Below are 15,923 nucleotides of genomic sequence, written 5' to 3' on the forward strand. Positions count from 1 at the left end.
GTAATGCAGCTGTGGCCAAACTGGCTCACAAACACTCCCCCACCCCCATCCATATGCACCTTATTCTCCACCCACCAGACCGTAGGGCAGGTGGGACCTCTGCCTTGCTGCAGGGAGAGGGGAGTCTCAGGGCTTGTGCCCAGTGGGGTTGGGGGGGAATCTTAGGGCTTCTCTCCAGGGGAGGCGGATGTCTCAGCAGGCACCTTCTGGTGGTGAAGCTGAAGCCCTGAACCCCAGCAGCACACCCTGGCTCTGGAAGGGCTGAAGACTGTTGTGCACAGTTCATAGGGTCATCAAGTAATGCATGTGTGAGGGTTTCACAGTAGATTCTTTTTTCTTGTGACTTTCCATGGTGGTTGTGTGCAGAGGTGTCTGTTGTGCACCGAGATTCACGTGAGACAGAGCCGGCAGAACTCTTCCAGTTTGGTGCAGAAGCATTATTAGCTGAAAGCAGCAAGCTGGGAGAAAGGGGACCATCGAGTTTGTGATCTAGCTAAATAGGTTCTGGCCTGTTTGGGACAGAAGAAGGGCTGAACCACTGGTATTTGTATAGAGCCCACACGCTTCTTTGGGAGCCCCTGGTAAGTTAGCAGCAGTTGGAATGAATATACCCTTCTGAGACACACAATATGGGAGCACAAGTGTAAAATCAGATTTACTTTATCTTCATTCATGCATTGGCACAGCCAGTATGAGCTGGGACTCTGTAGAATGAGCCTATTCCAAGCATCTCATTAAAAAGTGTCCAGTGGATCGGTCTTGGTTTTTTCAATTTGATAGGCAGTAAGAGAGGGCCCCTCGTTCTTGTGAGGAAGGGCTATGTACACCTTCAAGTGTACACATTGATCTTCAGTTTTGCTGATGCAGACCTGAAAGACACCAAGAACAGGACAGCCATGGACAAAGCAGAGTCTAATAAAAGGATGGTTTGGAGCGCTGTAGTGCTGAACCTTTGAACTGCTAGAGAATAAAAATTACATCACACCTGCTATTATTTAATATGCTTAACCAGGTCTGTGTCGTACTACGTGTGTGAGCTAAAACAGGCCTCTGTGCCCAAACTAGGGTGTTTGTGATGCACGGCAGAAATAGAAATGTTATCCTTGCGCTCACCAGGTTAAATTCAGCCCTGCCATAAGAAGCTGCCACTCCCACTTCTTGCTCTGGGAGTTGTACCTCCTTATGCCTTCAAACATTTGAGGGATAAGGGAAGGGTGACAGAGGGGGATTAAGCTGGCAGAGGTACATCCACACGGCCTCTGCAGTGCCAGCCCCCGCTTCGCCAGTGCCAGACTCTTAGGGGGCTATGGTAATGAGCTTTGGGAGGATGGAAATAGCACGCCATTTGCAATCCCATGAAGCTCATTTTGCACAGCTTGCTGGCAGCAGCGCTGGGTGGAGCGCCATGCAGGGCCAGCCTAGCGGAGCCAGGCTTCCATGATGTATAATATATTCAACCCAGCCCAAACACACACATTCCAGTAATCCCTGGAAATGTGCAATTTTGAGTTAAGCGCAATTCAAAAATCCCACTTCCTCTGGCCCCGCACAGCCCTGGTTCAAACCCCCCATGCGGCCCCGGCTCACGGTTACCGCCCCCCGGGCAGCTCTGACTTACCATCCCCGCCCAAGCCTGGCTCAACTCCAACCCCCGCACCATGCACACCACTGGCTCAACCACGCCCCCATGCAAAGCCGCACAGCCCTGGCTCAGCTCCACCCCCTCCACCCGCCATGCAGCCCTAACCCACCTGAGGAGTAACCCCCCGGCCTCCTTCTATGGCTCCAACCCACTGCCAGACTTAACCCTCCCCAACCGCCTCCCCAAGCCCTGGACTTTCAAAAGGAGCTCCAGGTGCCCCTGCTGCTTCCCCGGCTGCAGAACATGTGTTCCACCGGGGAAAAAGCTGCCCCCCACTTACGCAAAATTCAAGTTATGTGAGAGTGCCTGGGAACAGAACCCTTGTGTAACTCGAGGGACTACGGTAATGAAAGTCTTCATTTACTAGGGCTGAGGGGGCCTTGGCAAGTTACCAATTATTGGCTATTTCTGCAGGATGGAGAATGTCCAAGTACTACGGTAAATTGGCGTGTGGGCTCTTAGTCAGGTCAATACATCTCACAGGCCTTGAGAGCGCAGTGTCCTTGCCCAGCTAGCTTGTGGTGGGAGTTTCCAGGCCAGATTGACAAAGTGACTCAGAAGCCCAAACTGTGGGGGGGGTTGAAGCCCAACATTTCAGTACAGTGTAACTTAAACCTCCCGCTGAACTGCCCCCCTCTGAGCACATAAATGGTTTGGAGTCCCCTGCTTGCCTGAAATTCTGCCAGGGGCCACGCACCCTACTTTCTGCAACAGGTATCAGGAACCCCACCCCCAACTCTCCCACCCAGGTGGGATTAGCCTAGGTGTTGCCCTGCCATCTTACTGAAGGCCCAGATCCAGTAAGAGGGCTCGGACGCCACAGAAACTTTAGAAAGAGCACAAACGTCCCTATGACCCGTAGCTCGTTGGCAAGGGCGCACACCTGGGCCAAAGGAAAAGCCATTCAGTTCCCCCTTGTGCAGGTCATATTGAACCGTTTCTTGCCCTGTTTCCTCACTATTTGCATATCTGCCTTTAAGGCACTCAAAATTTCACCTGCTTCAAGCAAAACATGTCAGCAAGAATGGAAGAAGGGAGGAATTTTGTTGAATACTGACCTTAATTAAATAGTTCATTCCACCAACAACCTGCGTCCTATATTGTAAGGCTTCAAAGACTTGGTATGTTGTATTCTCCTTCTTTTCGAGCTGTGGCTTCACCTATAAAGGGTTAAAAAAGAGTTAGACTGCAATGAGCTCAGGATACCTTTTTTCATCAGATGTTTTGAGCCTCAGTTTCCCATTTGTAGTGGCCCAAAGAAGGTGCAGAGACTGATATGTCACATATAGCATTTCCCCTCTTTGGGCATTGCTTTTTAAGTAATTCAGCTCATCTCAGCTCTTCCAGTCCTGTTTCCTGGGCTTCACAGCCCTGTCAAAACTATGCTTGCTGCCTGGACGTTCCAGAAAGCCATTTTTTACTTGCTCTCTGCAAACATCTCCTTCCAAAACCCCGCTCCATCCACCGACCTCAGAGTTTGCCTGGCCCAGCTCCCTCTGGAAGGAGGCAGCAGCACCTCCAGTTTGCCATCACATTCCTCTTAAATCAGTGTGACACTGTGGCCTATTAGCACCAACTGGCAAAGGTTTCACGGTTCTGAACAAGCATCTCCTGTCTCCACTTGGACAGGTCACTCTACCTGCCACATGACTTTCATGGTACTTCACGGCACAGGCGGGCTGTGGCAAAACCTGTAACATATCAGTCAATATTCATAGCATTGGAAGCTGTGCATATGGGTGATACAGTTCCATTATTCCTTAAGTATGTATTGAAAATTATGCCCTTATGGCCTTGGAAGGAAAAGTGAGTCACCAGGGAATAATACTGCCCAAGGATGGCTAATTCAAGCAGAGGCTCAGCCAGGTGTAGTCGGTGGAGTATTTGTTACTTTAGTCAGTTTGCCGTGGCCTCAACCCAAAAAGGAAGTTAAAAACCATCAAGATGAGCATCAAAACCACATGGGCAGGAATCCTCCTGTCTGTGACTGAAGACAGAAGACTGTTCAGTATGTGTCATTGTATGGGCTCTGAAGGACTTGTCAAGATATTGTGAATACCAACAGTGTAAACGTGCAGTGGGTTACGCTGGAGAAAATGAAATTTGTCAGGTAGGATAATCTCATTTCTGTTTTTGTACGGTAAATGATACGTATGGTATGTCTGTATTCCCCAACGTGTGCTGTGTATCTGGATGACACCCCCAAATAATTTGGCATTTAGCACGGCCTGCCCTGGTTGATGGCCCACGGGAGACATGAGCTATACAACTGACCCACTGAGCGATGCCAAGTGTTACACTCTAGGACTCAGCAAGGCACACGGGGGTATGCCTACAGAAAGAACTCTAAGGCTGCGTCTACACTTGCATTCCTCCTTCCAAAGAGGCATGCAAATGAGGGAAATCAGAAATGCAAATGAGGTGGAGATTTACATCTCTGGCACCTCATTTGCCTATTCTTTTAAAAGAGCTTCTTTGGAAAGAAGAAAAGCAGTGTAGATGCTGCTCTTTCGAAAGTAAACCCCATCTTTGAGACAATCCTTCTTCCCGTAAAAAGAGGGAAGAAGGGTTCTTTTGAAGATGGGGTGTACTTTTGAAAGAGCCACGTCTACACTGGTTTTCTTCTTTTGAAAGAATATGCAAATGAGGTGCCAGATATGTAAATCTCCATCTCGTTTGTATTTTCAATTGCCCTTATTTGCATGCCTCTTTCGAAAGAGGAATGCAAGTGTAGACGCAGCCTAAGTCTTCCAGGCCGTGTGCTGGGCAGCCTGTGTTTGGAACAGAGGAAATCAAGGCTCATGGCAAAGACGTGTAACAGTCATGTGCATCTGCTCCATTTTGTCTTCAGTTTCTCTTCCTGTTTTCTATCCCGCTTCTGACCTCTGCAGTAACCTTTCTACAAAGGAAGCTGTGACCAAAGGACTGAATGAGCCATCCAAGCTGCTGGTATGTTTCCAAACAGAAGCTCCCTTCTAGCCAGAGGGAGATGAAAAAAGTCCTCAAGACAATTTAAGCTAATTAGCTAAAAATCCTTTTTTTTTTCCTTCCTACTGGTATTGAGAGAATCCAAATTGAAGCAATAAATGCAAGTCTCTCTCCAGGTGGTGGCACCTATGCAAAGAACCTTACAATTTGCTGACGAAAGCAGCTGTGCATTCCATATTTACTCAGAACCAGTTAGTCCACAAGGTTGTAGTTTAACATTTGCTCGAAATATTTTCCTACTTTGTTGCTGAAGACAATACAATCACCTTTTGAAAAATATCTTTGCATAGATTTTTAGCTGCACAATCAAGGTGTACATCTTCCAGCCTTAAATGCTTGGATCTTCAGGCATAGTTTTTGTAAATCAATTCGTCAAAAGACCACCCTGGTCTAAATTATACATTTTAATTAGCATTATACAAAAAAACTTGCTTCCAAAGTTTTCCTCTCATTTCTGTCCACCCCGATGTAATCATTCTCCCTCCAAAGGGACAACACCCCTTTTCTTCCCAAAAGCTGGACAAATGAGTTTCTATTCTTATGGAGATCACAGAAAAGAAAGTTATGTTCCCTTTTCTAAAAGCAGTTAACCTGGTGATGAAGCCATTAAACCACTCTGACTGATTAATGTAAATTAATGTCTTTGCTCCTATGTGTTAAATATGTAATAACCTGGAATTATGATTTTTGAAAGCTTCAGTGTACAAATATAACATCATCCTAGTAATACTGACTAAGCCAACGTGAAACAGAGACCAGTTGCATGATGTATTCCGTACTATTTCCCACTCTATGCTACAGGACAGCACTGTACCCTTATTACAAAGAAGTCTCTAACACTTCAGAGACTGTACAAAACACTGTCACTGACATTTGTAGTCCCAACTGTAGGACTTTTAATGAGGGGCTTTCTGTATGTCCAGCCTTCTCAAGCTGGCACTGCAGTGGAAAACAGGCTCCGTTGCCTTTAGAAAGAAATGACAGAAGAATGGTTTTTACCAAATGTCATGTGCTACATTTGGGTTCAGGGCTTTGGCTAGAAGGGATGAGGGGAGACGGGTGGGGGTGGGGCAGGGCAGGGCAGGGCAGGGGTGGTGTATAGGTGGTGGGGGCCATGGGATATGGAGCTCCCCTCCCTGAGCAGCGGCTTCCCCATTGCCCAGCTCATGATCCAAAAGCTGCGATCTCGACATTCCTCCCAGCACCCGACCACCCCTGCACTGGAGTACTCGTTCCTCCAGTTCCCACAGCCTCTTCCCTTTCTGCTGCTCTCAGCAGCTTCCCCACACTACTCCCAGGCTTTCCGTTGCATCAGAAGTGTTGCTCTAAGTGTCTTGTCAGCCCCAGCTGTCCTTGTCTCAGACATACACGCTACCACCCTCCCCTTTCATAACCTCCCAGCCCTATTTACCCAGCCCTTATTTACTGGAAGGGCCCTTCCCGTCAAGGGAGGCCAAGCAGACAGCTGCCTCGCTCCCAGCCAGACAGCTCATTGTCCTCCGCTCCTGCCTACCCCCTGTGGGACTAGGCGCTGTAAAGCGTAATCCAGTCCTGACCAAAGGACTCTGGGTTGCTGTTTCTGGGCTTATCTAGGCTTAGGGCACCACTGGACACCACGCTCAGGGGTCAGCAGTGTTACAAGACAACCTCCCCAGAAGTGCATAGGGCTGTTGGGGACTAGCATTCAGAGGCTCATTGGTGTCTTGCTGACTGGCAGCATTCGCAGCCCTGAGCTCAGCACCCAGGCGTCTCCTGCAGTGCACGGGGAGATCTAAGTGCCGAAGCAAATGAGCCTCAGAAGCCAGCAGGCAGAGCGGAGAGCCGGCTACACTAATCAGGGTAAAATGGAGAGACCAGGGAGTGCAGCATGGGAAGGGCCACAGGCTTACTGGTGGGCTGGAGAGAAGCGCACACCTCTGCTTGAGATTCATGCTGGCAGAGGGCCAGGTGAGGAGTGGCTTGTAGCTGCTGAGGCAATCAGGGTTAAACGCCTCGTCTCTCTGGAGAGCTTTTGGCAAAATATCAGGTCCATTTGCTGTCATTGTAATTACGTCTTTTGGAGCCTCTTTTAAGAGCATTTTGGCTACTGTCAGAACATCCCATGTAGCAATAGCCTTACAGTTGGGGAAGCTGAGGCAGGGAGTGCTGAAGTGATTGCCGCACCCATTGGCGCTGTGGCTGACACAGGAATCACACCTGGCTTGTTGCTGCAAGTCCCAGTGCGCTAACCACAAATCCCTTGTGCTTCAGTCATTAAATAATGGGGCACTTTCATCATCTCTGTAAAAGGCATTTACTCAATCAAGGCAATTCATGTATTTAAGCCAATCAGCAATGGCATTTTTCTGCTGGCAGCCAGGGTCCTTTGCTATAAAGAGGGTCACAAAGGGTGAAGTAAGAGCCACTGCAAGTGTTCCTATCGGCAGGCTGCTGGTCAGGTAGTCTTGGTTGCTAATGAAATCACGGAGATCCCAGCTGACTCTCAAATACCAGATGCTATTCAAAATCTGCCTCACACAGATCACATGCAACGGCGGGGCCAGAAAGGGGAACCCAGCACTCGGGAGTGTTCCCCTGCTCCAAGCACGAGGCAGGAGTTCTATCGTTTAGATCATAAAGAACTGTGAATACTCTTGTTCGCATTTTTTCAAGCTCACCAACCAAGCGAGTGCTTTAAATCAGGGGGTTTTCAATTGCCTTCTTTCTCAGTTACCACCTCCCCACCCCCAACACACACGCACACCACAAATGCTATAACAATTCCACAGCCCACCTGTGCCCCAGCAACTGTTTTGAGTCACGTACACCAGGTTAAAAGCCAGGGCTCGTGGCAGTGAGCCGCATGCTGGGCAATTGCTTGGGGCGGCATGCCACAGTGGCCTTGCAAAGCTAAGTTGCTTAGGCTTCGGCTTCAGCCCTAGGTGCTGGCGCATGGGCTTCACCCCTTTAGCCTTCTGCCCAGGGCCCCAGCACATCTAATGCTGCCCTGTTCTCTGGTGTATTTTGGCAGCCCCCTGAAACCTGCTTTCAGCCCTCCGGGGGTATGGGCTGGGGAAGAGCGTCTCAGACCCCTGCTTGGGAGCTGCTGCTGTAAAATCATTCCAAGTGCATGACCCTTTCTTGAGAGCAGTTCAGTCTCATATATACCTTTTGGCTCCACTGCCCTTAGTTAACAGGGAGGTACATTTTAACCCCCCAGTTGACCCCTCTGCACGTGAAAGGAGAATCACCTTTTGATCATCTTTGCATACACTGAAAACTAAGGATCGTTGCCTCATTTCTGGTGCAAGGGGGGTGCAAGCTCACTCTTGGCTTCTAGAGATTTTCTTGAACAGAGCTGGTTACATTTCTACAGTGTGCGCACACCACAGCACTAGTATTTTGTCCTCCTCTGGTGCCTTTTTTTTTGGAGGACAAGACGCTCAGGCTGCATCTACACTAGCTCCCTACTTCAAAGGGCGGATGGAGAGCAGGGTGCCGGGAGTTTATTAATGAAGTGCTGTGGTGCATATGTAGCACTTCATTAAGCTAATTTTCCCCCCGCCCCCAGGAACTTCGAAGTGTTGAAATTTGAAGTACTGGCTCGCGTGTAGCCGCAACTCACTCGCCGGTACTTCGAAGTGCCTGGGCAACGTCAAAGGCCCTTTACTTTGAAGTTGCCACGAGGGGAGAATTAGTTTAATGAAGTGCAGTATCTGCACTGCAGCACTTCATTAATAATCTCCAGACGCCCAACTTACCATCCTCCCTTCAAAGTTGGGAGCTAGTGTAGACACAGCCTCAGTGTGTCTCACGAGCATAAATTAAGCCTCACAGTCCCCCTTTGAGGAAAGGGAGTTTTATCCCACACACCGTGACCCCCTTCTACAGCCAAGGAAACTGAAGCACAAAGCGGTGCCATGCTTTGCCCTGGCTTACACAGGGAGTCCATGACAGAGCCAGGCAAACCCCGAGTATTTCCCTGTCCGAGCTCCACAAGCCCAAATACCCTTCAAGGGACCCTAAATCATTATTGGAAAGACCCAAGTTACAAACCAGAGCAGAATACTGACAAAGAAGCCCATTTGCACTTTCTTAGACCCTTAAAATCCAAGATTTTCCAGGGATCTAACAAGCCGCAGAACTCTCAGAAGGTAATTTGTTTTTTTTTAAATAGTGACATCCAGGGACACTGAAATACCCATCCCCCTCCTCTGCCCTCTGGTAATGGGGCTCTAGTAGCAGACCTGGCACTAGGAACAAAAGGCTGACTTTCTGGGTGCTCAAATGGGACCTCTAATTCACTGCCCGTGCAGCTCCACTACTCCAAGTACACCAGTTCCAGTGTAGACAGAGAACACGGCTATTTTTGCTACAAGCTGAACCGCTCTAATCCGCAGCTCTCTCGTTGGGCAACATCCATTATCTGGCGTGATCTTACGTAGCCAGACAATGACTTATCATGTGTTTCTCGAGGTTCCTTAAAGTTTGTTTACAGCCACCAGCTTCCCAGAGTTTCCAGAAGACAAAATAAGAGCATATACTCTGTTTTTATAGTCTTCTGATCTACCTTTCAAAGAGTAAAATGGGATGATTCGGGTAATCATAGACTTGCCAATCTAACTCTGATCTTGAGTAAGAAACTGGAATAGCTGATATGGGTCTTGATTAATAAAGAATTAAAGGACATTTGTATATTAATGGCAATCAGTGTGAATATATGGAAAATAGTTCCTGTCTGACTAACCTGGTATCTTTGTAGATGAGATTATAAAAGTGGTGATAAAAGGTAACACAACTGATGTGCCATCCTGCTGTATGGCATTATACTTGGTATCACATGACATTTTGATTAAAATACTAGAACAATACAAAATTAACATGGCCTCACTACATTGATTAAAAGATTGAAAAGGTCTACACTGGTGTTGTACAATCGTCAGACTACCTGGTCCCATCCAACCTTGGCATATCTAAGAATTTCCTGGGCTGTAGTCGCTTCTTAAGCAATTTTTTCCATGCCCCATTCTTGGAATCAGTCAAGAGGGTTTCATTTGCAATGCTGGATGTTAGATTTTAAAATAAAGTTTAGCTTAATTCCATCATCTCTCCAGCATTTGCCTTAAAGACACACACTTTTCTACCATTAGTGTCTGTTTTGCTTCTTTCATTGGATGCAACTCACCTGGTCAGCAATCGCTTGAACTTCTGGAGTTGCTGGCTTCACCTCTGAAAACTCTCCAAACATCATAGCGGCAAAAAGCCTCTTAGGATGTTTGGACACTGACAAGCAAAATCTAGAGCAAATGTGATCAACAATGGCCAGGCATCTGATGTTATATAGTCACACAGTCATGTGATTTATATAGGTGGAGTTTACCATCATTAGGTTTGTGAGGGGAAAGGAGGGAAGAAAGGAACAAACCAAAACAACACTGTCACATGGTTACTAGTAAGGTAAAGAGCACTTCAACAACCATTATGTGACATTATAGTGCTCTCAGGAGACCAGGAAAGCAAAAAGCAAATAACCCCCTAACCCCTATTAGTTACCAGAATTGGTTCAGGCTGGTTTGGCAATGTCTTGACTCATCACTTGTTTCAACACCCGTAAAGGGGGTGATGCTCTCTTTGTGCTTAGGAGCCTGCTTCCGGAACTGATTGTTTAACACTGAGCCACACCCAATTGTTTCCCCAGTACTATATTAGCATTAACATTTCAACACATCACAAAAATGTTGGCACATGCTACCACCCTAAGCTGTTCTTTGGCTTGTGTTTTAGCTTTCTACTGGGGGAAATAAGACCCACCTTCAAAAAAGACTCTGCATGTAGAGTTTTTCACCAGACTTTCTGCAAAACCTACGTGCATTTGGCAATTAATCACATTTTAATTTCACGCCAGGAACAACATTTCCTTTTTCTACATAATTTCTTGAATGCTTCTCTTGTGACAGGGTAGGGCTGGGAGGGGGTGAGTACAAGCGGAAAAAGCGGGGCTGGCAAACAAGCAAAGTGGGAGCAGCTGGGGAGGAAGCTCATCATCATCATCACCACCATCAATAACCGTGGGCTCAGCACCCGCTGGTGTCTGATGCCTCTCTCACTATTTCCTCCCATCTTTCCCTATCCAGTGCAGACTGGCTTAGTTTCTGTAGACTAGCTCCGCACCAATCTACCACATCATCTATCCATTCTCTGTGGGGTCTGCTTCTCCTATTCGAACCACCCATTATGCCGAATACTAGAGTCTTGATTTTTCGTTCATCGTTCATTCCTCAAATACGTCCGAATAGTTGTAGCTTCTCTTTTATAACCTTCTGCAGCAGGTTCTCTTTCGGCTGTATCTTCCTATATAATTCTGCATTGGTGACCTTCTCCATCCACCCTATTCTCAGAATCTTTCTATAACAACTCCTTTTGAACGCCAATATTCTTCTTTTCGAATCTTTCCTTATCATCCATGTCTCACAACTGTACAACATGCTGCCGAATACATACGTTTTCCAGACGCCCAGCTTCGTTCATAAGCTAATTGGTTTGCTTTTCCAGATCTCATCCATCGCCTTCAAACTCGCTCTTCTTTCGCTAGTCTAGTCGCTATTTCCTTCTTACAGTCTAGGTCATGTATTATGTTGCTCCCCAGATATGTGAACTTCTCTACATTTTCTGGTTCAATACCATCCACACTGATCTTCCTTCCGATTTCCTTACCTCCAAATACCATTGTTTTTGTTTCCTTGATGTTCATAATCGGTCCGTATCACTTCTATTCTTCATTTAACACCCGCACCGTTTTCACTAGCTTCTCCTCATCTTCCTCAATGATAACTATATCATCTGCGAACCTCAAGTTGTCAATTCTTTTCCCATGCACAGATATCCCTTCTACTTCTTCCTTGATCTTGTCCATTGTGCTCTCCAGATGTGTGATGAAGATACTTGGCGATATTGGATCTCCTCGTCTTGTACCAGTGAGTGCAAGAATGATGGTCGCGTGATTCGAAGCAAAACCGTTCAACATCTCAGTCATTGAGGTGTATGCACCCACGTCGGACAGTACGGAGGGAGAGACTGAGCTATTTTATAAAGACTTGACAAAGACGGTGGGGAGGAACCTGCCCTGGGTCAATTGGGGCTAGCTGGTCCCACTTAAGCCTGCTTTTAAAAGAACCCTTTGCCCAGTAGGCGAGGAGCGTGATAGAGGAGAGGATAGAAAGCAAGAGAAGAGAAGCAAAAGGGGTTCTTCTCGAAGTACAGCACAGCACAGAAGAGAAGTGCTCGGCCACAAGGGGCTAAGGCCCCTGCCCAGGAGGCCCTGAGATTTAGTGTATGGCTTGAACAGACTGATCATGCAGGAGGAGCCAATCCAGGAGGGAGAACGTACTGCTGCCACTAACTGGAGGAGATACTGGGGGGGAGGAATCATCTGGGGAAGTGGCCCAGGGCGGAGAGCTGTGGTGTTCATGACGAGGGGAGCCCTTCCCCACCACTAGCAGCCACAGAGAGCCCATGGGCTGGAACCTGGAACGAGTGGGTGGGGCCCAGGTTCCCCCCAGACCACCATCTCCCCCGCACCATCTGAAGAGAGGCAACGGTATCCTGGCCATGGGGCTAATGAACTAAACAGAGGCCCAGAGCCCAGGAGTGAGGAAAAAATAGCTGACATTGGAATTTTCAGTCTACTGGAGAAAAGGATAAAATGATTCAATGGCTAGAAATTAAAGCTAGATCAGCTCAGGCTGGACACCATTGCAATACGTGACCAACACTAACACTTACTAACAGCCACAGTCTATACCCCAGGAACACCAGTCCTGGTACCTTTCCCTGCAACAAAGTCCGCTGCCAGCTTTGTCCACATGTCTTCTCTGGAAATACCATCACTGGACCTAACCAGGTTACTCACAGAATCACGGGCACTTTCTCATGCTCCTCTACTAACATCATATATGCCATCGTGTGCCAACAATGCCCAGGTGCTTTGTATATTGGACACACTTCTAACTCCCTTAGACAAAGGGTCAACGGGCACAAAACAGACATCAAAACACTCCAGATCCACAAACCAGTTAGTCAACATTTTAATGGAATGGGGCATTCTGTCAATGACCTAAACGTGTGTGTGTTACAGAAAAGGAATTATCGCACCGTTTCCGAGGGCTCCATTCATTACACTCACGAGTGTCCAATCGTTTGTCCTCTCTCCCAGCCCACTGACTCACAGCCCGGGGAAGCCAGAAGGATCCCACTGTCAGTATTGGGAGTGGGCTCACCTTCCACAGCTCTGTCTCCGCAGACTGCCGGTGAGCAACTTTGACAACAATTTCGCCATATAGTAAATCAGGTTAAATTATGCTGGAGACATACTGTATCCATTTATACCTGTAGGTGTTAAACTGTGATCTTTTCCGTTGTTTCAGGAGATGTGCTAAAATCTTAATATTTCCAGATAATACCCAATACGTTTTACGGTCAAGTGTTGCCGAGCTGAGAATCTGCATGTTAGTACACCCAATGGCTATTGCAGTTTTATTCCCTTATTCCACCTCTTTTTTATAAAGCAACCAGTTGGTCGTGTTCAGCCACTGCCACATGTTTCATCTAGCTTTTAAGTTTCCTGAACCTAGTTGGACCAAATCCATACTGGTGGGCACCTGCTTTTGAATAAGACTATCTTGCAGCTGTGTTAAGGTGCTAAACTTGTTTTTGATCACCTCTACATTCAGTGTTCATAATCCCTGTCCCAAAAACAACTCCTCCCAAAATGGTATCTGCCACATCTTGTTTTGCTCCAGCACAGGAGGGCTGATGTGTCTTTACCCAGGCCGCCAGGATAGGGAGGGAGTAAGGTAAACATTTCGGTTTTCTTCTAGACACATTTAATTGAGTTCAGTTCATGCTAATTTTTACCTCTACTAGTAATGGGTTGAACAGAACTTTTACTGGGTTGATTTGAGTTTTAAACAATTTAGGCTTTTTGATTTTTACTGGGGTTCCCCTTATAACTGTATAGTTAGTGTCCCAAGTTTTGGTACAAGTGTTTGGAAACCATAAGTTTGATTTTTGCCCACTAGGTATTGGGCAATATCCTACAATCACAGTGACCACGGTCCCTGATTTCATAAGCCCATTCCACTCATATGGGAGTAGTGGGTAACTTGTAACCCACATTGTATCCCCCAAAAGACCTTCCATTTTTACTTCTATGGCCCAGTGTTTTTCTTTACCCTGGCAGTGTCTGTGAGGTGAACTTCCCCTACCCAGGCATACACCTGGGTATCCCCTAGAAGTCTTAGAATTTGGCTAGTATTTTTATTACGCCGTTCTATGAGGGTCAGTGGGTCACTGGTAGGGATCCATGACTGGTGCTCAGGGAATGAGTTGTTTCTTAGGTGTTGATTTATAAGGAGGACAGCATTTTTTTCCAAGACTGCTTTAACTAGCTTCGTGCTGAGAATCCCCACAAGCAGACAAAGCCATCCCTTATTTTGTGGGCTCATCTTTTTCTGGGATGGACTTTTGTGAATTGGCGTTCCCACACTTTTAAGCTTTGGTTTTGGGACTCTTTCTCCCTCTATCGCATGCGCAATTAGAAAGAGAAGAAGGAGAAGGAAAAAGAAAAGAAAAAAGAAACAAAACTGTTAATTGGTTAACAATCTAGTGGGAGGTGATCTGCTGCCTGCAGGATTCCAGGTGAGGGCATTACCTAAAAGGGATCTGGAGAAACTTTCCCTGCAAAGGGGGTCCAAGCATGTTTGTCATCACTTGGAGGTCAGCAGCTGATACAGGGACAGTTGTAGTAGCTGTACTTGTCCCTTCAGCTGTGTTTGCTGTGGATACTGTGGTTCTCGTGACAGCAGCGACCATACCCTGGGGCTTGGAATGGTTACCCCCCCTGGTTTTTTTTCCACACTTTATTAGACTCCCACGGGGCATCCTCCCAATTTGGGGTATCACTACAGGGATCAGAATCCCATTTGCCTGCTGTTCCTGCGACTGTCTGGCGGTTTGCAAATTCCAGCTTTTGTTTCAGGTGCTTGCTAAGTGATTCACAGCGGCTGTGATTAGCAGGGAGTGTTTGGCTTTGCTTTAGGGTTAGCTTTTTTGCCCAGCCCTGCAAGATTTTATTCTCTTTCTCTAGTAGGCATCCTTCAGTCTGCATAGAATACGGATCGCGCCCTTTAAAGTTTCAATTGAGGACTTCATTTACAGCATCTATTGTGACTGTAAAGACCCACACAAGAGTGACAGTCCTTGCTGCATCTCTTGCAGATGTAGTGGGTGTCTGGCAAGTCCTTATTGTGCTTTCTGTGTGCTCGCTTCTCCTCTGCTCGCTCTCTGATCTTCAACTCGCCCTTCTGAAGGCCCTTGTGTAACCCCTGCCTCCATCTGCTGCGGTTGTCTGCTAGTTCTTCCCAGTTGTCCAGCTCGATGTCTACCTGTCTGAGGTCTCTCTTGCAGACATCTTTGTGACGCAACTGGGGGCGTCCGGGAGGTCTTTTGCCAGAGGCTAGCTCACCATACAGGATGTCTTTTGGAATCCTTCCATCGTTCATCCTGTGGACGTGGCCAAGCCAGCAGAGTCGACGCTGCCTGAGGAGGGTGTGCATGGTTGGGATTCCAGCTTGCTCGAGGACGGCGGTGTTGGTAACTCTATCCTTCCATGGTATTCCAAGGATGTGCCTGAGGCAGCGCAAGTGGAAGACATTCAGCCTTATTTCCTGGCAGGCACACAGGGTCCAAGTCTCGCTGCCATAAAGGAGGGTGCTGAGGATGCAGGCTCTGTAGACTTGCATTTTGGTGTGAGTGTACAGCTTGTTGTTATTCCACACTCTCTTGCTGAGTCTGGATAGAGTTGTGGCCGCTTTTCCGATCCTCCTATTTAGCTCAGTGTCCAACAACAGGGTGTCAGTGATGGTGGACCCGAGGTAAATGAACTCGTGGACAACCTCTAACGTGTAGTTGTCAATGCTGATTGATGCGGATTCAGCAACATCCTGACCGAGTACGTTCGTCTTCTTTAGGCTGATGGTAAGCCCAAAGTCCTTGCACGCTTTGGAGAACCGATCCAGCAGTTTTTGAAGCTGGTCTTCTGTGTGAGACACTACAGCAGCATCGTCTGCAAACAGCATGTCTCTGATGAGGACTTCTCGCACCTTAGACTTAGCTTTCAGCCTTGCAAGGTTCCACAGGATATGCATGACGCTAACATTGTAACGTTGTGTGAGAACAAAGGAGACAGAAGTGACTGCAACAACTACCGTGGAATCTCCCTCCTAAGCGTCACTGGTAAACTGTTTGCTCGCGTCAT

At 47.3% G+C, this 15,923-nt stretch overlaps 1 protein-coding gene across 1 annotated transcript; it reads right to left on the reverse strand.

Moving 5' to 3' along the window:
• Positions 1 to 448: 448 nt before the first annotated feature.
• LOC142007065 (cystatin-A-like) lies at positions 449 to 9,892 on the reverse strand. Its single transcript, XM_074983593.1, has 3 exons — positions 9,795 to 9,892; positions 2,701 to 2,802; positions 449 to 869 (listed from the first exon to the last, which is right to left on the reverse strand). Exons 1-3 carry the CDS (start codon positions 9,858 to 9,860, stop codon positions 735 to 737), a joined length of 303 nt encoding a protein of 100 aa, XP_074839694.1. The 5' UTR covers positions 9,861 to 9,892; the 3' UTR covers positions 449 to 734.
• Between the last annotated feature and the right edge of the window lie 6,031 nt (positions 9,893 to 15,923).

The sequence above is a fragment of the Carettochelys insculpta genome, chromosome 1, assembly GCF_033958435.1.
Source record: "Carettochelys insculpta isolate YL-2023 chromosome 1, ASM3395843v1, whole genome shotgun sequence".
NCBI lineage: Eukaryota > Metazoa > Chordata > Testudines > Carettochelyidae > Carettochelys > Carettochelys insculpta.

What these genes read in the sequence shown, in the direction of transcription:
- LOC142007065 (XM_074983593.1), bottom strand. Translation starts at nt 9,860, where the DNA reads ATGATGTTTGGAGAGTTTTCAGAGGTGAAGCCAGCAACTCCAGAAGTT. An exon ending in TTCAAGCGATTGCTGACCAG is followed by an intron (nt 2,803 to 9,794) that starts GTGAGTTGCATC and finishes AACCCTTTATAG; the next exon opens with GTGAAGCCACAGCTCGAAAA. An exon ending in GAATGAACTATTTAATTAAG is followed by an intron (nt 870 to 2,700) that starts GTCAGTATTCAA and finishes GGTGTCTTTCAG; the next exon opens with GTCTGCATCAGCAAAACTGA.